We start from the raw sequence: 22,450 nt of genomic DNA, 5'->3' as shown, positions 1-22,450 counted from the left end.
GGCACTCAGGAATGCGAGCAGAAAAGCCAGAGTCGGAAGAGTATGATCAGTGGGGTGGGAAATGTGGTGCCTCTCTTATGGGATCCTCCCAGGGGGAACGCGAGCGGGCAGGGGAGGCAGCGAGCCTCGTACCAAGAGCAGAGGGACCGAGGCTCGGGCGGGGCCGCCCTCTGGAGCTGCCCCCGAGGCGGGGGCTGGATGCGCCCGGGCACGGAAGGCGGAGCCCGCATCCAAAAAACAAGAGAGGGCCAGGCAGGAGGCGGACAGAGGAGAAAGGATAACCCCGGGGCGAGGGGCGGCAGAGCGGCTCGGGCGGTGGGGCCATCAGAGGGACTGTCGTTCTAGGCCGCAGGAGGGCACAGGGACAGGGACAGGGACAGGGACAGGGACAAGCAGAGGGACAGGGACAGGCACAGGCACAGGGACAGGGACAGGCACGGGGACAGGACAGGCACAGGGACAGGCACAGGCACAGGGACAGGGACAGGGACAGGGACAGGGACAGGGACAGGGACAGGGACAGGGACAGGGACAGGGACAGGGACAGGGACAGGGACAGGGACAGGGACAGGGACAGGGACAGGGACAGGGACAGGGACAGGGACAGGGACAGGGACAGGGACAGGGACAGGGACAGGGACAGGGACAGGGACAGGGACAGGGACAGGGACAGGGACAGGGACAGGGACAGGGACAGGGACAGGGACAGGGACAGGGACAGGGACAGGGACAGGGACAGGGACAGGGACAGGGACAGGGACAGGGACAGGGACAGGGACAGGGACAGGGACAGGGACAGGGACAGGGACAGGGACAGGGACAGGGACAGGGACAGGGACAGGGACAGGGACAGGCACAGGGACAGGGTCAGGCACAGGGACAGGGACAGGCACGGGGCCAGGACAGGCACAGGGACAGGCACACGCACAGGGCCAGGGGCAGGCACAGGCACAGGGACAGGGGCAGGGACAGGCACAGGCACAGGGACACCTCCCTGGCGGCGCGGCGGCCCCGGGGGGCGGTGGCGTGTCCGTGGCGAGTGTCGCTGGCGGTGCCGCAGGCTCCTCCCGCCGCCACCGGGGCCCGGCCGGTTCCCCGGCTCCCCCGGCCCCGGCTGCTCTCCTCCCGCCGGCGGTGCCGCCCGGGCCGGCCGCTGCTCGCTGCCTGCGAGCCCCAGGTAGGCGCCTCCCGGTCGTGCTTTCCGGAGGGGTGTGAGCCGCGGTCCGTGCCGGTGGGCGGGGGGCGGCAGGGACGGCGCTCGCTGCTGGCGGCCGCTCGGGACGCGCGGGGTCCGGCGGCAGCTCCGCCGCTGCCCGCAGCGCTCGGGGCCGGGGGTCGCGCTGCCGGAGAGCCGGCTGCGGCGAGGAGAACCGCAGAAGGCTCCCTTAGCTCCGGAGGAGACGCCCAGAGCACTGATGGTGAAACTCAGGGCGCCTCTCCTCGCCCTTCCCGAGCGCCGATGCGGCTGCGGGCGAGTTCGGGGTCACCGCTCGCTCCTCTGGGACCGAAGCTCAGGGCGATGTCCCTCCGGGCCGTGCCCCCGCCCAGTCCCAGCTCTTCGGCGGAGCAGCGCTCGGGTAGTGCAGAGGCCGTGAGAGAAAGTGTCTGTGAACCCCTGGAGGCAGCCGTCCCCTTCCAGGGTTTCGGCAGTACCCATCAGGATGTCTCTGCCGGTGCGGCTGGTGCGGATCCTTCGGCTGAGCCCCCCGCCCCTCCCCGTGCCCTGCGCTCCCGTCCCCTCAGCGCATCCTGCCCGCAGCTGGCTGCATTCCTCACTTTGGCGTGGGGTTTCCATTCGTCTCCCGTGACCGAGGCGTGCTGGAGCCTGCGGGGCTGGGGCGCCTGTGGAACCCCCGCGGCGGCCGGGAGCCCCGAGCTGAGCCGGGCTCCGACCTGCAGGATCTTAGCGCGGGAGCGCCGGCAAATTTGGCCCGAGGAAAAGGCATGATTTTAATAGTTTTGTGACTTTGCAGCGTGAAACAGTGAAAGATTTATCATTTCCATCCCCCGGTTTCACTTTGTAAAGGTGCAAATACTTGTAATTATTACTCAGGCTAGCTTAACTTCAGGGAACATCTGCACTCTTTCTTCAGAGCTTGTATGTATTGATGTATTTTCAAAAATGAACTTGGCTCCAAACTGCTGTGCAAGGAAGTTTCCTTGGGTGATTTCGTTTATGGCTGTTGCATCTGAAGGTCTCTTTATTCTGAAGAGTAAGTTTTGGGGCTCAAAAAGAGTTACTACAGTGGGTTTGTTTGAGACTGAAGGCTCGATCTGTTCCTGCCAGAAGCACTGATGGGAATCGTAAACATTTACTGCTTCATTTGTTTTATTGCTGGATCTTGTTTCAGTTCTGAGATGGGAAATTAAGATTTTGTTTTGGTTAGCTGGAGAAAACAAGCTGTGTATGCTGGTGGGGTAACTCATTGTATCCCATGACAGACCCAGTTCCCAGCAATTCTCTTTTCTCCAACATCTTTCTTATGAGTCCTCCCTTTTCTGCTTCAGTACAATAATTTTGTTAATTTAAAGAAGTGAAGTTAGTTAGTAGGTGTTTCCAAAGTGTAGATCTGAGAAAATGTTCAGTGAACATACGGATGCCCTGGAGAATGCTCTGGGCTGGACCCAGTCCAGATCTTGCCACACTGGTATTTCCTCATTTTGTTCTTTAAAGGCTTTGTACTTGCAACAAGGAATAAAGCTGTATGTCACAGGAATATCAGTACCAAAACCAAGCACATAAAGGTGCATTGCATGTAAATGCTTAAAAAATATAGTACCTTACAGAGAGTGTTCAAGCTCTCTCAAGTGTCAGTAAACTCTACAGACATGTCAGGAAAGATTGGAAAATTCCTGTACTCCCTGCTAATGAATAGACCAGTTCCTTTGCAGTGGGAGAGGAAATCCAGTCACTGCAGCCAGCATCAAGGCAGAAATCAGGTTTGCTCTTCTGTTCATGGTTCATATCCAAAAAAATCTGAAGAACCTGAGTGGAAACTATACCTTGATTTTACATGGAATCTTTTCGTTAGAGATACCAGAATGGTATGATTTTTTTTTTTTCTCCAAATGAAAGACTTGTGTAACTGCTTAAATCAAAAAGTTGACACTGTGAATTTCTTCTTCTGTAGCTTTTACACTTCCACACAACCTCAGTAGTCAAAAGTGCCTTTTGGTTTTATCTAGCCAAGTCAGTATGTCCATTTATTTTGGATATTGGTCCCACTGCAATTAGTCACCCCTGAAGCTACAAAGTACATGCTGGATGATACAGAAAACATGAGCCAGATCCTTGGATCTTTGGGTCTGCTGGTCTGTTCCTACCCTTCCTGTAGCGGGCAGCAGTCCCGATCTGAGGCACAAGGTGTTACTGCTTTCTCTAGGGAGCTCCATTGCAATGTGCTTTTCCCTGACAGTCAGGCTTGTCCCCAGGGCAGAGAACGTCCAGTGAGACATTCACAGGCTGTAAGTGATGAACTTTTGCTTCCTGCCCTCTGCAGGATGTGTCAGCAGGACGTTGCCGAGGTCTGGCAGGACTGACCCACAGAACTGCACCAGAGGCTTTGAGTGGTAGCAGAACCCAGAGGAGTGAGAGTGCTGAGCCTGGGCTGAGCACACCATGGGGGCAAACACCTCCAGCAAGTCACCATCCTTTGATGGGAATGAGGAAGGTGAGGACTTTTCCTGTTGTTGTCTGGGGCTGCAGAGTTCTCCAGCGCAGGCTGGCTGTGAGGGTGCCAGCCAGCACCTGTGCTGAGGCTGCAGACACCTGGGTGTCCCAGGCCAGCACAGTGTGTGGAGGTCAGCAGCAGCAGTGTGCCCGTGGTCTGGTGTTGGGGTCCCTGCTGGCCTCCCCTCCCAGCAGCTCTGAAAGCAAAACTGTCAGCAGAGGTTTTGTTGAGGAGTCCCTGGGGCACTGCCAGGCACCTCGGGGGCAGGGTCAAAATGCTGCTGCTCTGGGGGCTGGAGAGATTTATTCTGGAGGTCCCAGTGTAGGGAGGAGTGGTAGGAAGAATGGTGGGAAGGTGGCTGGAGCGATGGATGTTCCCACGGGTGTTCCTGGTGGCTGCCCAGCTGGGCAGGACTGCCTGCAGGCACTGGGAGGCCAAGCCTGCAGGTTGGGTTGGCTGGAAAAGGAGCTGGAAAACTACTGCTGGGAGCAGTATCGGAGGCCAGGGTCCCTGTGCTGCCAAGATTACAGAGACAGTCATTAAAAGATTGCTCCATAAATATATTTGCTGTTGCATGAGTCAGCTTGCTGACTGCCATATGGGCTTTCACCTAGGTACAACAACAATATGCATATGTAGATAAATACAAATACATAGTACTAAACATAAAACATATGAAGAGCTGGATACCCCATCAGCTGCTCTTCCAATGTGCTGTGTGGTGCCCCTGCCAGTCTGCAGCTGCTCTGCAAAACCAGCTTCAGTTTCCAAATTATTAATGCAACTGCTTACAGATTTTCTTTGGTTTTCGTATTTTTTCGTTTTCTGTAGCGCAAAAGAAATCTATGCTGTGAAGTTTTCCTGAAGATTTTATTCCTGGTGCATCTAAATGCTCAGTATTGGCATTTTTCATAAGCAACCACTTAGGCTTGCTGGGGTTAATGAGCAGTTCTGTTCCTGAGCACCTTCCTCAGGGTGGTGTGCTCTGGCTGTGGGATTTCCCTGGGAGTGGCTGGTCTCTGCTGGGTCTCTCTCTGGGTTCAGTGTTACACAGCACCAGCTTCTGTGGCTGAGAAACACTACACCAGGAAAGGCCCTGTCCTGACCCTGCCTGATCTGCCAGTGACAGAGGAGAGGACCTAAGGAACTTGCCTTTAAGGCTGAACCACGGAGGAAAAAAAGCCCCATTAAACACACCAAGTTTAAACAACACCCAAATCTTCAAAAGGAACAGAGCTTTTCTGGGGTATCCCTCATTTTTCTCAGCTCATAGGGATAAGGAAGTAGAAATAATGTAATATTGTCAAATGTTTGCTCAGCCACTTAATATTGAAGTGTTGCTCTTTCTTACAGTTACCTTCGACCATTTTGAGATTTTGCGAGCTATTGGAAAGGGCAGCTTTGGAAAAGTGAGTGTTTTGGAAACTAATCACCATGTGGGCAGCTGGAGATGTAACTGGGAGGAAATAGATGAGTTGGAGGCTCACGTGAGAGTACAGAACCAAAGCCCATGCACTATCAGTGAGCCTTGACCTTCAATTCCTGGTAATCAGAAAGGAATCAGAGCCCAAATCCTTATCCATTCTGTAGCCACAAATCAAAGCCCAGTACCCCTTAAACAAAGCCCGAGATTACCTGTGAACTGAGTAACGCTTCTCAGGGGAGTGAGGCTCAGGTGCTGGTCCCTGACCTGTAGATCTGTGCTGGAGGGGGCTCTTCCCAGCAGTGTGGGAGGAATGGACATGATGGTTAGTGAATGGCATTAAATAAATGTTGACTTCTCTGTGATTCCCTGTCTCCCAAGCTGTGATAATAAATTCCATCCTCTCATCTTCCCCCAAAAATTTCTCTTTGGGTGAAATTCCCAAGAGATTCCCTGGGCAGTGTCCAGTGTTGCAGCATTGGAGGATGGAGTTGTGCCCTGGCAGTGTCAGCTCTGCCAAAGCTGATGGAAAACACGTCATGGGTTTTGTTTTACCTGCCCAAATTTGCTGACAAATCCTCTCTGTTTTATTCCCTGATTGCTCTCTTAGGTCTGCGTGGTGCAAAAGACTGACACCAAGAAGATGTATGCCATGAAATACATGAACAAACAGAAGTGTGTGGAGCGTAATGAAGTGAGAAATGTTTTCAAGGAGCTGCAGATTATGCAGGGCCTGGAACACCCTTTCTTGGTTAATTTATGGTAAGAGGTGGTGCCTTGGCTGCCTGCTTGAGTCAGTTGGAGACACTTTTGAGATCAGACCCCCCTCATCTGCTTCAAGCCTGTCTTGGGAGCAGCTGGTGTGTTCCACTGACTGGGGCTCTTGTTTCAGGAGAATCCTGTTTATTTAAGCAGTTATCTCCCTTGTCCCCTCAGACAGCACAAGAGAGTTTATTCATGTGTCCATTTGCAGTGTCCCCCAGGCAGGTATTGGCTATCACCACAGCCCCACCTGTATTTAAAGGAGCTCTTTGCTATCACCAGCAACTTCTGGCAGCATGGGATTGATGGTCAGGCAGGGATCTTTGCTGGCTGTCCCTTGACATTTCTTTCTTCTTAATTTTATGAGTAATCAGTAACAGTTTAACCAGTAACATTGCAAGGGGTGTGAGCTCACATATTGCATGATAAAGTGGCCAATATCCTGTAGTTTCAGTATTCCTCTAGGGTCGTGGGTAATTACATTTATTGGAAATTTGATTTTTTTTAGAATAAAGTAGAAATTATCAATGCTAAGCGCACACACACACACACACACACACACACACACACAAATAGTCTAAAAGATATTGAAGATCAGAAATCCTTGAATAATTCTTCCTTTTTGAAATCTTCTGTAATCTGAGTGTAGTTCAGTGAACCCTTGGTATTTTGCTGCTGTTGCCATTTAGGCTGGTTCTTACTGGGGTATGAATGGTAAAGGTACAGCTACACCTCCCATATAATATCTCCAAACTTTTCTTTCCTCCTCGAACACAAAGCTCCAGGCAAAGCTCAGTCAGCAGCTGAAAGCTGACCAGTGTGTGTCTGTGCAGAGATCTGTACAGAGCAAACCATCCAAGTGTCCCTGCTCCCGTTCTTGCCATGCCATCCCTGGCTTCGGGATGCCTTTAGCATTGCTGTGTCTTTCCTGCACTCTGGGTGATAGACAGCCTACATGCTTTGTGTGGAGCAGTGGTCTGGCTTGTGTGCTGGTCATCCCACCAAGCAGGCAGTGTGCTGATAAAGTCCATGAGGAAAGGGCTACAGCTGGTTGTCAGCCCCTCTCAGAGAGACACAGCCCCTCAGATGAGATCACTTAGAGCCCAGCTGCACCCCTGTTGTGCTGAGCACACGGGGTCACAGGCAGGGCTGGCTCTGGCCAGGGCTGCAGGTCCAGGGCTCCTCTGGTCACTTCCTCTGGTCACTTCCTGCTGGTGCTCGGAGAAGGCAGAATGCCCATCCTCAGTTGTTCATACAGTCTGCTCTGACTCTGTTATGGATCTGAGACTAAATTATTGTTGTCACAAGTGTGAGAATAGTGGGAAACAGAGCACAGAAAGGTCGTGAAATTTGGAGTGAAAAATTCCAAGAGATGATGAGTATTCCCAGGGGTACCACGTGTTCCTTTATTACTTGTCATTTTTCAATGCTGCTGTCCTTGAACCACGTGTGTGCTGTTTCAGGTACTCATTCCAGGATGAAGAGGATATGTTCATGGTGGTCGACCTGCTGCTCGGAGGGGACCTGCGCTACCACCTCCAACAGAATGTGCGGTTCCAGGAGGGAACTGTGAAACTCTTCATCTGTGAGCTGGTGCTGGCCCTTGACTACTTGCAGAGCAGGCACATCATCCACAGGTCAGCCAGGCCACAGGCTGTGCTGTGGGCAGGCTTTTTCTTCCTTGATGTGAAGCAACAAATAGAAGCTTAAGTGATAAACAGCATATTTTCCCATGTGTATTTGCTTTTATGTGAGACACAAGGCATCCCCCAGAAAAGTATCTCATACACAGCAGAGGCTATCTGATTTGTCCTTCTGGGGTAGCTGTGAAATAGCATATTTGATTTCCCACTGATCCTGCAAAAATATGTCTCTGATAGGTTTTAATTAGCTATAACTCATTAATGTCCATCCTCATCCAGGGAGAGTAGGTGTCAGCACTCAGAACTCCTGTGTTCATGCTTGAAGGTGTCTCCCTTTGCCCCGCTCTGTATTGCACCAAAATATGAGGACTGGGCCCAAACACAACTTTTTCTTGTATGAGGTAAATCCCTTTTTAGAAGTGCTGAGAGTTTCTTTTTGGCTACCACGATTTCTCATGGCCAGTGAAAAAAATCCATGAGCTCTTCCCATGCCTTTGAAGACCTGCAGAACAGCAGAGGAGGCAGAGGTTTCCCCTGGCTGGGAAACAGGGTTTGGCTGTGGATGGACAGACACATGGCTCCTCTGCTGGTGTCATGGGCAATGCAAAGCTCAGGGGCCCAAGAGTTTAGCCACGTTAGCTGCTGTCAGGGGGGATGAGCAGAGAGGGTCTGTGAGGGTCAGTAATTGCAGGGAGAAGGTCACTTCATTTAGAAATACCACTGCAGATGAGCATTCTTGTGCAGATATAAGAATTAAGCATGGAAAGTGTAAAACTGAACTGGTTGTTAGGGGAAGGCACGCCCTGGTGAGGGTGAATGCCCGTTCCTGCCCATAATGTCCAGTGCCATGTCCAAGGAGTGAGGGTAGAGTGACCCCTTGTCTGTCCCTGCAGCCCCAGGAGCTCGGAGCAGTTCTGCTCTGCTGCACCCAGGCCAGGGACAGCTGCCACCTCCTCAGGGTCTCCTCTTTCATACTGCTGCTTTTGTGCTTTACGTGCGGGGATCTTTGCCCCAGTGGGAATAGGAGTGGGAGAAACTGCAGGTGAGGTTGCAGTGTGCTTTTCACACAGCTGCATATGTTTAAGGTAAATCAAGTACAATAAAACGTGTATGGCAGGCTGTAAAATTTTCAAGTTATTTAATTAACACTGTAATGCAAGTTGTTTAATTAACACTGTAACCCAGTGGGACAGTACTTGATTGATAAAGTGGTTCTGCTGGGGCAATTATACTGCAACAGCTGTAACTGGGAACATCAGGAGACAGGGAAGCAATGGTTTTGTTTGGCTGAACAAAGCTGTGCAGAGACAGCAAACTCAGGCTGTAATTATTTCCCACCTAGTTGTAAAATAATGGGAAATATTAATATATTTTAGGTTAGGAAATTATATAATCAGCTTATAAAAAAGAAATATACAAATTAACAATAAGCAGAATTATGTCTGGTATTTGTTTGCATCCTGAGAATGATCTTACTGTGCTGGTGTAATTTCAGAGGCTGTATGCCAGACTGAGGGAGATCAGAAACAGCCACACTAGAAATTAAAAAGTAATAACCTAAGGAAAAAAAAAAGGAAAGAGGTCCACTGTGCTTAGGGGGAAAATCAGCTGCTTACCTGGCACTGCCCTGTGCTCTGCTAATGATGCCTGTCCCTGTACTCACCTGTGTGATGGGATGGCACCAGGAAGGGAACCAGTGTTTATAACCCACTGGAAGTTGTTTGGGTAACAAGATGCCAGAAAACTGTAAGCTATTAGATGACAATTAGATATACTGTGGGGCTTTGATTCCAGGTGACTTGGAGAGCTCAAACTGTATGCTAATGATTGAATTTTAAAGATAAAATCCTAAATGTGTTCATTTCTTCACTCGGAACTCCTGGGCCTGGTGGGGAGCACCAGCTGGCACAGGGCCACTGCATCTGTTGCCTGCCTCCTGGCTGGGACCTTTTCTCTGGGGCATCAGGTGGCCAGGTGCTCAGTAGGAACCGGTGTAATGAGCTCATTAAAGCCAGGTAATGGCTTGTAAAGTCACTCAGGTGGACACTGTGGCTGTATCAGAGTATCAGGTGTACGGTTTCTCCCTTCAGTTAAAGTGTTTACCTACAGCATTGCTATAGGTATTATTTTGTGGGGTCCTTTTACTTAGGAATAAAACCTGTGGGTAACCCATTTGTATCTAGAACAAAGACATTAAGATGCTTTAATTTGTACTGGGGACCCCTTCTCCTACAGTATTGAAATAGATTGAAAAGTAACAGGAGGAAAACGACAAAAACACTCTCTAAGCTAACTGTGGGTGGACTTAGGTGAGTGCTGTCACCCAGACCCCTGCAGCCTGGCAGCGTACCAGTGCTGCTGGTGCTGGTCACTCACTCTCCTATGCCCGAATCAAACGGGAACACCAGAGCTGAGAAGCCCGAGGCTCTGGGGGTGCAGTGTCTCTGCCAGTGCCCCAGAGCCTGGCTTTCCTGGGGTCACTTCTCCAGGCTAATGGCTGTCTCTGCTTCTCTGCTTTGTTTCTCAGAGATATCAAGCCTGACAACATTTTGCTGGATGAGCACGGTAAGTGGCAGGCGCTCTGCGGTCACACACGTGTGTAGGAGCAGCTGCAGGCAGGAGACAAGCTGCAGTCTCGTGCTTGCTGGTGCCATCCTTTGGTGTTGGGCTCTCCTGCTCAGCCCAGCTGGGAGCAGGGCCATCCCATCCTTTGTGCTCCACTTGCTGTCTCTTGCTTTTTGAGCAGCAGCGTCTTGTACCTTCAGGGCACTGAGCGCCCTGTGATGCTGTGGTGCTTCTGGGGTTGCCTTGGTGTTTTAGCCTTTGGCTCACTGACTTGATGGTGTCCCTACAAGACACTGGCAGGGACCATGTGTTTGGTGCTGCTTGGGGCCAGTAGCCCAGCACGCCTGATCTTAACATTTTCTTGGTTCTTGTTTAAAACTTACTCAAAATGCATCATTTGAAGGGCAGTGCTTGTGTCACTGCAGGGTTTGTGCACAAACAGAATTAATTATGGTGCAATGGATAAGCCTTGGTCATGTATTTTCTTTTTCCTTGAGGATTTGGCATGGGGAGGGAGCTCTGAAGAGGATTAGGGGTTAGGTATGTTATAAATGTTGCTATTGGTTTTTCTATAGTTTTTCATAGGCAAAACTCTTGACTATATTCTTGCATAGCTCTTCAGTCACTTTTTTTTCCTGGCAAAGATCTCACAGTGAAAAGTTGTCTGATATTTATTAGTTTGTAACTCATTAGAGAAACATTTTGTCAGGTTATATATTTTTTTAAATCCAGGTAACTCTATTGTTGTGAGAAATCTTCATAGCAGCTAGAGCAAGGTGCTTGAAGAGAAAAGTCAGTGCAGGGAGGAGGCATACCTGCATTTGTTATGGCTTCAGAGGCTGTAGCAGAGATGCTGCAGCTCCCGAGGGAAGCGCTGCCTGGCTCTGTGACAGGCTGTGTGTGACCAAGGTTGCCTGGCAGCACCGAGCCCAGGCTAGATCCGTGTGCATATGACCTCTAATTTCAGAGCACTGCTTGATTATTTATTTAGGAGCTGGCAGCAAAGTGGCTTTGCCTCCAGGTACTGGAGCCCCTGTCCTGCCTTGCTCCATCTTTCTCCGGCTGTTGCCCCCCACACAGACCATGGAGAGCCCACACAGGGCACGGACAGCCCACACAGACCATGCAGAGCCCCTCACAGACCATGGGGAACCCACACAGACCATGGAGAGCCCACACAGACCATGGGGAACCCCTCACAGGCCATGGAGAGCCCACACAGACCATGGGGAACCCCTCATAGACCATGGGAAGCCCACACAGACCATGGAGAGCCCACACAGACCACGGAGAGCCCACACAGAGCACTGACAGCCCACACAGACCACGCAGAGCCCCTCACAGACCATGGGGAGCCCACACAGACCATGGGGAGCCCCTCACAGACCACAGGGAGCCCACACAGACCATGGAGAGCCCCTCACAGACCATGGGAAGCCCACACAGACCATGGAGAGCCCACACAGACCATGGGGAGCCCACACAGACCATGGGGAACCCCTCACAGGCCATGGAGAGCCTCACACAGACCATGGAGAGCCCCTCACAGGTCATGGAGAGCCGACACAGACCACAGAGAGCCCACACAGGCCATGGAGAGCCCACACAGGCCATGGAGAGCCCGCACAGACCATGGAGAGCCCACACAGACCATGCAGAGCCCACACAGACCATGGGGAGCCCACACAGACCATGGGGAACCCCTCAAAGGCCATGGAGAGCCCACACAGACCATGGAGAGCCCCTCACAGGCCACAGAGAGCCCACACAGACCACGGAGAGCCCACACAGACCATGGGGAGCCCTCACAGACCATGGGGAACCCCTCACAGACCATGGGGAACCCCTCACAGGCCATGGAGAGCCTCACACAGACGATGGAGAGCCCCTCACAGGCCATGGAGAGCCAAAACAGACCACTGAGAGCCCACACAGACCATGGAGAGCCCACACAAGCCATGGAGAGCCCGCACAGACCATGGAGAGCCCACACAGACCATGCAGAGCCCACACAGACCATGGGAAGCCCACACAGACCATGGGGAACCCCTCACAGGCCACGGAGAGCCCACACAGAGCATGGGGAGCCCCATCCTCCCTGAAGTGTTGGGGTCTGGCACTGCTGTGGCTCAGGGCTGCCCATCTCATGCTTTTGGTCAGTCCTCACTGTTGGAGGCTTTGGTGACCCGTCACCATTCTCCCAGAGCTCTGTGCCACTCAGACTGGGATGACACAGCTTCCTGGGAGGAGCTGGGATCACCATGGCCATGGGAGAGTAGGTCAGCACCCCCTGAAGAGGGAAAAAAAGAGGAAGGCTCTGTTCATCTCTGCAGCTGCATTCAGCCCAGGAAGACACAACCTACTAACTTTTATAATGATGCTACAATTCAGGATGAATTTTGAGTCTATTCTCTGCTCACTGTGATTTTTTAAACTCTCCCTTGCAGAGGTTTCAGAGTGTTTTTTCTGGGGACATACCCTTGGCTGCAGTGTCCTTTTGTCTGTGACTTGTAATATTCTTTTCCTTCATCCATGGCAGCAAAGGTTTGTCTTCCGACAAACTTAGAAAAGCTAAGAAAGCTTTGGACATCACAGAGTTCATTTCCTTTTCCAGAATGATCCTAAAATATAGGAAGACTCAAAACAATCATCACTAAATTACTTTTTGGACAACTCTTGTATTTTCTGGTTCCCCAAAGGGAAAACAAGGGGATATTTGAAACAAGAGACATCTGCAAGCAGCCTGCAAGCTGAAATATTTTCTCTCAGTTCTCCCACTGGATTTTTTTACCTGGAAACTCCTTTCCATTGAGTATTTTACTTTATGTTTCTGATTCAGAGCTATTTCTGGTGTGAAATTAAAGCCAAGCCTGTTACACGTTAGCCTCTGTCTTTCAGGACACGTGCACATCACTGATTTCAATATTGCCACGATGCTGACGAAGGACAGCCCTGTCACCACCATTGCTGGCACGAAGCCCTACATGGGTGAGAACCAGGGGCAGTTACCTGTTCTTGAATCCCCATTTTGTGGGCTTGGGTGGACTGCTGTGGTGAGACACAGCTGAAGACAGTTTTGGTTAGAGCTGGGACTCTTTTCTTCTTGATCCCCATCAAAACATTGCCGGTTTGAAGTGAGGAGCACCCTGGAGAGGGGATGCAGGGTGGGGACAGGAGTGCCTCCCCAGAAATGCCTCAGTGCAGCTGGGGAGTGTGCGTGTCCTGCTTCACAGGGGAGGTGAAGAGACACTTAGGCCACCTTATGCCTAGGTTGAGTGAAGGTGCTTGTTCTGGAGCTCGTTTACTAGGAATGGTAGGCAACTCCTGTGTCAGTAAAAGGAGCTTGTCTTTTTGGGCTTTGGGGCAGAGAAGCACAGGGAGTTTCCTGTGGAGAGGACTGTGGGGCTGCTGGGTGGCCCTGGTGCAGGAGCATGGCAGCACAGGAAGGGCAGGGTCAGCTGCTCTGTGTTGCCCATTTCCACTTGGGATTGCAGCAAGGCAATTGTTTCCCCCTGTGTTTCACAGCGCCTGAAATGTTCAGCTCCACAAAACCCACCAGCTACTCCTTTGCCGTGGACTGGTGGTCGCTGGGAGTCACTGCCTACGAGCTGCTCAGAACTCGGGTATGTGTTTGGCTTGCTCTGCCCTTGGACATGCTGTTGGGAGGGTTAATGCTTTATAGCAGAGATGAGATGGCCAGGCTGAATTCAAGGCTTTAGAATTTATTACAGAAGAGGAAGTCTTCACCAAGGTTCTTGTGATCATGGTCAGAGAAGCTGCTGCAACACAGAACAGCATGTTGTGGCAGTTGCCTGTGCAGCTGAGGGCCTCTGGATTGATAAAAGGGGGCAAGGAAGACAAGCAACAACTCCTGAAGTTTGGGGTGCAATACCCTTTACTTGGAGCTTCTATCCTGCAAGGAAAAATAAAACTTGAAAAACAACCTTGTTGCTGTTGTAACAAGACTGAGCAGTCGGAGCAAATGATGGGAAAAGCCCAGTCCCTGCCTGTGCCATCAGGGCTCTGCTGCTGACTTGGGCAAGTTGGGAGCTTTGTAGCTAGACAAATACATCAGTGTTTTGAATGTGCTGCACAAAAAAGTGGGACAAAATTTTAAAAATTATATTTTTCTAAACAAAAGAATGTAATTTAAAGAGGAACATTTAAGATCCTGTGAAGTTCGGAAGCTTCTTTCAGTATGAGTATGCAAAACATGGTTTTTAAAACCTCTTATCATCAGTCTTTGCAGAAGATATTTTGATGAACAGATTTTTCCATTTGAATTTGTGTGTCTCAGTTGCAAGAGATCAGTTTACAGATATTGAGGATATGTGGCTGTCTGCAATGTACCCTCCGTAAACATCTTAACGTAATATTTGAGTTTTCCACCTATAATGCTAAATGAATGGCAGGACTGTGCATCACGTTGGTTTTTGACTTGATGGCACTGTTTCTAAAGGCAGGAGCAGAAATGCTGTCTCATGCTCGTACGTGATGGCACAGCCGTGGTGAGATGGGGGCACCTGGGTGGCTGCCACGCGGGGGAAGGGGGGCCTTGAGGTCCATCTAGTACTGGCACATGTCAAGCACACTGCACCTGATCTGATCTCACTATTTATAGCTACTATTCTTTAAATGCACTTTTAGTCTGCTCCTGCCTTCTTCCCCCCAAAATAAGGTAAAAATCTGTGAATCGAAACTTCTGAGATGGAAACACTCTGCCATTTTAAGTTCTCTCTCCAGGTAAATTGGCAGAATTGTAGATGGACAATAAACAGGGAGGTGACTTCACCTGCGCTGTACAGTGCTTGTGTCACTGTGTCACTCACTGGCTGTGCACTGCATGTTGATGCAGGAGGAGTCCCTGGTGCTCCACTGTACTGTGTGCTCTTCTGCAATGGCTCACCTGTCCTGGTGACATGACAGTGGCCACAGGGCAAAAGGAACTGTGACCCTGCATCCTGATGCCCACCTGAGGCTGATGACCCTTCCTGGAACATCCTTTTCTGAGCTGATTTTATTGTTGGGGGATATTTGTCTTCTTTTCACCGGCATTGTCCCCAGCATGAGTGAAAAACGTTTTACAGGAGTATCAGGAGTGCTCTAACCACAGCATTATGTGTCACAGCCTTGTAGGATAAAAACACTGACCAAGCAAATTCCCACTGGCTGATAACTCTGACTTCTGGGGTTTGCTCCTGCCTGTCCTGCTGTTAAATGCCCAGTTATTAGAGTAGTTCTTGCTGACATTTTGTTTTTCAACTGAACCATGGTCACACAGGGAGAGAGGTCCCACAGGAGGCTGGGGACTGGACAGTGAGACTGTGTGAAGCTTCTGTGTTCTAACCAGATTTCTCAAGAAGTCTGAAAAGCAGATAACTTCGCGCTTGTCGTGTGGTGTTCCCCACAGAGGCCATATCACATTCGGTCCAGCACTTCCTCGAGTGAGATGGTTCACGTGTTCAGGACAGCTGCGGTGGCGTACCCGGCCGCCTGGTGCCCGGACATGGTGGCGCTGATCAGGAAGGTGAGGGGGTGCCCAGGGCTGCTGCCACCCCACTCTGCACTGCACGGTGGGAAGCGCTTGCAGAGGGTCAGGGCCAGGTCAGTGACCTTCAGAGCACACTGTGTGGTCAATGCCAGCTGCACGAAGGTGGTGGCAGCGAGCAGCGCTGCGTCCCGGGCTGGCAGCGCTCACAGCTGCTGCTGCACCTTCTCTCAGGGCATGGGCAGCCTTGGCTTCCAGGGTTTCCTCTATAACTTTACACTCTGGAATTTACTGACTTAGAAGCAGATATTGATATATGTGTCAATAAATTTGGGCCAAGAATCACGTTTTTTTAGTCCTCAAGAAACATTTTTTCCAGTAATGGAAATATTTGCAAGAAGTGCTGACACTGTTGTAATCCTTTGATGCCATGTGGTTTATGCACCACTCCAATTTTTTTCAATAAAGCTGTTATAAAAATTGCTTCAAAATCATTACTGGAATAATTTTGAAGCTGAAATCCCTTTTGAAATGAAGCCATAGCTTCAATAAACAAGACTATGGCTTAACAGTGGCAGCAAAGCTGAGCACTTACACCCTGCATAGCAGCACTGGCGGCAAATTTTAAGGAACTATGTAAACAGTTTTTTAATTTAAAGTAAGTGTGGACTTTCAACTGTGTGGTTTTTCAACTTGTAGCTTTAAACTGTTCTTTGTTCCAAATAATATTTATGTATATATATATGTATTTTGTAATTTCTAATGAAATAGACTATCAAGCATTTTAAGGAAAAGAGGCTGTCAATTCTTTGCTGAGACAGAATCATGGCATATTTTCCAGAAAGAAAATTGCAGAACGTCTCCATTTGCTGAAAGTTCAATGAAGCCAGTATTTCATTCAGCCTAACAGTAATACAGGAATATTTGCTGCAGATGTCCTGTGTGTTGCTATGCTGGTGGCTTTTTCCTGGACCACAGCAGGCAGCAAGTCATGGAGGCTCCCTTGTGAATAAATAATACAATGTCACAATTATTTAAATTTCCCAGTACTCCTTTGCATCTGGTTCAACAGCCATATGTGTTACATATGAGCCCAGCTGTGGCTCCTTCCTGGCTCAGCCATCCCCTGTGGATTTCTGCGTTTATCCCAGCCCAGGCAGATGTTTGTCCTCGCGGAGCCGCAGCGCTGGCGTTGGGCTGGAGGCCAGAGCTCTGCAGAGGGAGCTGGGCACTGGGGACAGTGCTGCTGACTGGCTGCACGCCAGCACGAGCAGGGCTGTGCTGGTCACCTTGCCTATAAATTCCCCAAAGGGTTTGGATCATCTGGTTTTCCTGCTGAGTTTTAGGAGTGCAAGATGTCAGGAGTTTATGCAATGTATAATCCTTGAACAGAGACCAGCTCAACCTTTTCCTTCCACACAAGTAATCCCTACAGCAATGTTAAAAAATTATGAAAATAAGCAATGTGAAGGCATGCTTTCGCACTGGAATAAGAATATTACTTTAGTAGAGTGACAGAAGAGGCTGTTTTAAAAGCAGAACACAAACACCTGAGTGGAACTTCTCATTCCAAACAAATACTTATTTTTAACATTGGACAAATTGTTTAATGCCACTGTACTGCCTCATTGCCTGCTCCTACAATGGGAATAAAAGTAATTCATAAAAATGGGAATAAACAGAGGCAGAGCTTGTGAGCCTGCTGCATGCCCTGGTGAAGGGACTCTGAGCCAGAGCAGGACAGGCACTGGTCCAAATGCCAGCGTTGATGCAGTCTCTGGCACCATGTGTCCTCAGCCATGCTCCACAGAATGTGTGCCCTGTGGGGATGGTCTCATCTCTTCCCTTTATCTCTTGCTGCAGTTGCTCGAGCTGAACCCCAAGAAACGTTTTTCTCAGCTGAAGGACATCCAGTCCTTCCCTTACCTGTCTGATGTGAACTGGGATGCTGTTCTCCAGAAAAGAATAATGCCAGAATTCATTCCCATGGTAAGGCCATTTGAGTGTAAAGGTTCCTCACATCCAGCACTGGGACATGGGACATTCTGACAAATTTCCACTGAAGCATCAGGTGTCACAAGGGGAAAAAGAGACCAGGGCAGAGCTGTCTCTTCCCTCTGTAGCAAAGAGTAGTGGAGGGAGACTATAGTGTGGGTTCCCCAAAACTAATATGCGCTGTTTGTAATGTTCCTGGAATTTCTGGGTGCAGAACTGGTGTTACAGCCCACTGGGCTGTGCATCTGTGTGGGATGGACAGTGTCTGTGAGCCCTCTCATGCTGACCCATTCTCTGAGCCATGCTGCTCCCCACATCCAAAAACCTAGTGCACCAGGATGGGCTCAGCAGCACCTGGAGATCACCCACTATCTTATGGGAATTGTTTTCTCCTGCAATGCTTCCCCCAACAAGCTCATTGTTAACAGTAAATAGCACATACTAGATTTGTGTTTATGGGCCTTTTTAAATTGAATTAAAACAGCACATGCTTCCCCCAACAAGCTCATTGTTAACAGTAAATAGCACATACTACATTTGTGTTTAAGTAACATAACCCTTATGAAGAATAGTCCAACAACTCCAACTCAACTCCAGCAGAAGGTGGGCTAAATTATGAATATTTGTTCATTGTATATCCACCCTTGTTGCTGGGTTTCTCTGGGGTGGGTATGATTCTGTACTGCTTGAAGGCCAGTTCCACTGGGCTGTTGTGCTACTCTCAAAAAGGCACAACCCAGCCAGGACACTGTCCTCATCCTCATTGCCACTCCAAAGCAGCCAAAGGGCAGAGTAGAAGCAGGAGCACAAAAGGAGCCACTGTGACACCTTGAATATGGCCCGTAGCTGAAGGGACTGATAAAGAAGATCAAGAGTATAGCCAGTGCTCTTGGCTGCATGTGCAATTATAATTAGTGCTTTTTTTTTATAAAATTCAGCTCCCAGATGCAGTCCAGGTTATAAGAGACTCCTTAAGACAGTCTCTGATCACTTAAGGCCACTTCTCTCTCCCCTCCAGAAAGGCAGACTGAACTGTGACCCAACCTTTGAACTGGAAGAAATGATCCTGGAATCCAAACCTCTTCACAAAAAAAAAAAGCGCTTGGCTAAGAAGGAGAAAGACACAAGCAAAAGCAATTCATCCCAGGTGAGAGCAAAGAGGTACAAGCATGGTCAAGGAGGCCTTTCATTTTTCAGTGACTGCCATCTAGCAAGACCACAGTAAACTGAACAGAATATTTTTTTTTTCCATTGTGACCAGCTTTATTCCTAAAACACTCCCCATCTTCCCTGTGGTGAAGGGCAGGATGTGTATGTACTGCTTTACTGCAAGAGGAGAGCCTTAATTCCATTCTCCCCACTGCAGGGCTAAAGATGCTCTGTGCTTAAACATATTGCCATTGTCATTGAAACTGTCCTTGCAACGGTTTTCTGTGTAAACTGTGAATTTATTCCCTGTCTCTTTTATTTTTCTATTCAAATGTGAAAGGTCAGCCACCTCCAGAAGCACCTAGAAATGCTCCAGAGGGACTTCATTGTTTTCAACAGAGAAAAGTAAGTTTTGATCCAGAGGCAGCATAAGAGGCACTGGCCCTTGCCAAAGCCTGTGACAGTTTTTGGGGGCCCAGGGCAGGGGGGCTGTGGGGGCCCTGTGTTGGAGGAGCTGTGGGCTGAGTGACAGCTCATGCCAGGCAGTGGGGAGCTCCAAGACAGCTGTACTTCTATGGGGTCTTGGCACTGCCTGGGCTTTTCCTGACAGCTCAATCATCCTTTTCTCTCCCCAAGGGTAAGACCCCACCATGACAGCATCCAAGAGACCATGACAAAAAGTGGAGGCCCACACAAGGAGGACAGTCAGAACAACAACCTCTGAGAACAGCTAAGCCCCTGCAGGGGACCTCCTCATGGGACTGGGCTCACCCACCCATGCACCTTCACAATATCAGGCTGAAGACTTGTCCTCTGCTGCTGGCACCCTGCCAGTAGCCCCGGGCACAGAGGAGAGCTGGTGTTGATGATTCCTCTCCGTGTGTGGAGACACGAGGCCTGACTCCATTTCAGAAGGCTGATTTATTATGTTAGATATTATATTAAAATGCTACATTAAGACTATACTAAAAGAACAGAGAGATCAGAAGGCTACAACAAGAACAGAACAGAGTAACAAAAATGCTGTGACTGCTCACAGCCTTGGCACAGGTGGCTGTGATTGGTCATCAATGGAAAACAATCCACATGGACCAATCATGGATGCACCTGTTGCATTCCACAGCAGCAGATAGCAATTGTTTACATTTCTCTCCTGAGGCTCCTCAGCTTCTCAGGAGAGGAAAAATCCCAGCAAAGGATTTTCATAATATCATGGCTACAAGCTGGGGCACCCACTCCCTCAGCTTTCCCCCCCACAGCCAGAGGGTCCTGAGCAGGGGGGACAGGCTGTGGGGGCTGCCTTGCAATTGGCCACAGCTGGTTGGACTCAGGTGCTGTTATGTCGCCTTTCCTGGGGGCAGGAATGGGACCACAGGACGATGGATAAGACGGTGTCCGCCGTTTTGGCTTGGCTGGCAGGTGCCCCAGCCCCTGGTGTCACCAAGCAGGAATGCTGCAGTGTGCCCTTGTGCTGAGGTGCCCACGGCCGTGCCACGGGGCTCGGCTGAGGCTGGCATTCCCCGAGCATGGGCTCAAGGCTGGCTGCCCCGGGGGAAGAGGTGGCTCCAGCTGCAGGATCTTCACCAATGCATTGTGACAATAGCGGCCTTTGGTTATAGACAGCTCCTGCAAACACCCTGTGAGGGTGGGCACAGGAGGCTGGAGATGAGCTCCTTCCTTAGCTGGGAGGAGGCAGCAAAGCTGTCCTGCCCATTCTCTCTATGTACCCAGCAGGGCTGGCATGCTGGGGGGCCAGTGTGGACAAGGTGGAGCACCAAGCAGTAACAACTAGGTGGTGGTGAATCCAGGTGCTTTACCAGTCTAGCCTGAAAAATGCATTCACCATCATGTTAAAACTGCTGCAGCTCACTGAATCTGATGGGGTTTGGCTTCCAAAACCAGAGGGGAATTTGAATGTGTATTTTGAGTGTCTCTACCACTGAAATCACACTTGATATAAGCAAGAACTGTCTTCAGGAACAACTGCACTGCTGGTGTGGTCTTTCCAAGACTGAGATTGGCCAAAGCATTGCTTCTGTGGTAATGCCAGGAATTTGCTGTTATTTAAATGCTTGGACAGGCCTGAGGTTTCACCTTCCTTATTTGACATTTTTCCCATTCTTAGCAATGTAATGAACATGTGATGAAATGTTTGCCTCCCATTAACCCAAAGGTAAATGTCCTCTCTGGCCCATGTGTCTGTGCAGGCTTGCAGCGGGTGTCCCAGCACCGAGCAGTGCAGTTTGTGTCTAAAACCAGGCTTTAGTTTGGTGTCTTCCGTGCTGTGGTCCCTCCTGCAGTGGTGGGGGCGGGTGTCCCACGGCCCCCCAGCCCCTCAGGGTGCCGGGCTGAGGGGAAGCTGCCCCACTCGGTGTGCTGCAGCCTCCCCACCGCCCTGCCTGTGCAAAAAGCCCCGGGAAAGGCGACCCTGCTCCGCCCAGGAGCTGTAAACCTGGAGCAGAATTAATTCACCAGTAAGAGGGTATGGGAGTCCCCAGTGAGTGTCATTATCATGGGAAAGTCACCTTTTCCTGCTTAGTTACAACACACCTTTCCCTGCTCCATCAGAAGGCACCCCAGTTCATGTCACAGTGTGCTTGCTGTCCCCCTCCCCAGCCATGCTGCCTTTCAAGCCACAGGACTTCGCAGTGGGTGGGGACTCCATGTCTCTCTGCCTTTGACTCATCATTCCCAGGAAGGCTATCCAGAGCACCTCCAGCGTTCTCCACTATCCTCTGCTCTCTGCCCAGTCCTACGGCAGGTCTGGTGCCAGGCAGCAGCAGCAGGGCTGTGCTGACAGCTGTCCCTGTCTCCTGCACAGCACATCGCTATCATTGCCTTGCCCTGGTGCGGGCAGAGGTTCACATACCATCAGTGTATTTATCTGGAATCCCAGCTCTGCTCCTCACTAGGGAAAAATCTGCTGCTGCAGAAATACCTCTCCACTGGCTAGTCAGAAAAGCCCCAAAACAACTGAAGTACTTAAATGGAAAGAACATTGCATATTAAAAAATTTTAAAATGTAGAAATTTAAAGATTTCTGCCACCATCTCTCTATTCCCCTCTTCCTCTGTACACAGAGGCACAGTCTCAGCTTAATCTCTACCAGGCAACAGGAAAAATCCTTAATTACTTGATGGAAGAACTTGACAAACTTGTAAGCACAGCCTTCCTCAGCCTGGCACAACTATTATGGCCTGGCCCCTCAAGGACTGCGGCAGAGACAGCTTGTCCTGCCCGAGGTGCAGATGTGTAAAAAAAAAAGTATTTAAAGGTCAAATACTAAAGAGGGAAGGAGGAAAGTGTATTTGTTTAGCATAGCTAAAACTGACCCTTAATTTTTGTAATCTTTAAACAACAATCACTTTTTTTTTACACGCTTTGCAAGCTTTGAAGGACAGTGCCTCATTCTAACAGACAATGCTTGATGGAAGGGAAGCATTTCAGTGATAGGAGTCCACAGAAAACAGCCGCCAAGGCTGTCTGGCCAGGATGACCCCAAAGCCGTGCCCAGGCAGTGCCATGCTGGTCCCTGTCAACACAGAGAAGACTGGCACAGCTCCTGCCCATGGTGGCCACGCCAGGCTCAGAGCCTGCATGCACAAACTGAACAGCTGTTACAAACACTTGCATTGTGCTGTTTTGCTAATACCTTCCTCTGAGAAGCTACACCGACACCCTGACACATGCAGCAGTGAGCACGGCATGGTGTTTCCCCGATAGCCTGATGCTGCAGCCCCCTCCAGCCCCAACG

At 50.1% G+C, this 22,450-nt stretch overlaps 1 protein-coding gene across 1 annotated transcript; it reads left to right on the top strand.

Moving 5' to 3' along the window:
* Window positions 1-979: 979 nt before the first annotated feature.
* Window positions 980-19,463, top strand: STK32A (serine/threonine kinase 32A). The gene is made up of 13 exons (XM_041397781.1): window positions 980-1,177; window positions 3,501-3,671; window positions 5,025-5,080; window positions 5,705-5,856; window positions 7,320-7,493; window positions 10,027-10,064; window positions 12,963-13,052; window positions 13,590-13,687; window positions 15,475-15,591; window positions 17,416-17,541; window positions 18,566-18,694; window positions 19,037-19,101; window positions 19,333-19,463. The coding sequence occupies exons 2-13, from the start codon at window positions 3,620-3,622 to the stop codon at window positions 19,418-19,420; spliced, it is 1,185 nt and encodes a 394-aa protein (XP_041253715.1). The 5' UTR covers window positions 980-1,177; window positions 3,501-3,619; the 3' UTR covers window positions 19,421-19,463.
* The last annotated feature ends 2,987 nt before the right edge of the window (window positions 19,464-22,450 follow it).

This window comes from Onychostruthus taczanowskii, unplaced genomic scaffold (genome assembly GCF_017590055.1).
Source record: "Onychostruthus taczanowskii isolate IOZ18803 unplaced genomic scaffold, ASM1759005v1 scaffold14, whole genome shotgun sequence".
Lineage (NCBI taxonomy): Eukaryota > Metazoa > Chordata > Aves > Passeriformes > Passeridae > Onychostruthus > Onychostruthus taczanowskii.
The sequence above is the reverse complement of the archived record's forward strand: the minus strand, read 5'-3'. Positions and strand labels throughout refer to the sequence as shown.

What these genes read in the sequence shown, in the direction of transcription:
- STK32A (XM_041397781.1), top strand. Translation starts at nt 3,620, where the DNA reads ATGGGGGCAAACACCTCCAGCAAGTCACCATCCTTTGATGGGAATGAG. An exon ending in GAAAGGGCAGCTTTGGAAAA is followed by an intron (nt 5,081 to 5,704) that starts GTGAGTGTTTTG and finishes TTGCTCTCTTAG; the next exon opens with GTCTGCGTGGTGCAAAAGAC. An exon ending in CATTTTGCTGGATGAGCACG is followed by an intron (nt 10,065 to 12,962) that starts GTAAGTGGCAGG and finishes TCTGTCTTTCAG; the next exon opens with GACACGTGCACATCACTGAT.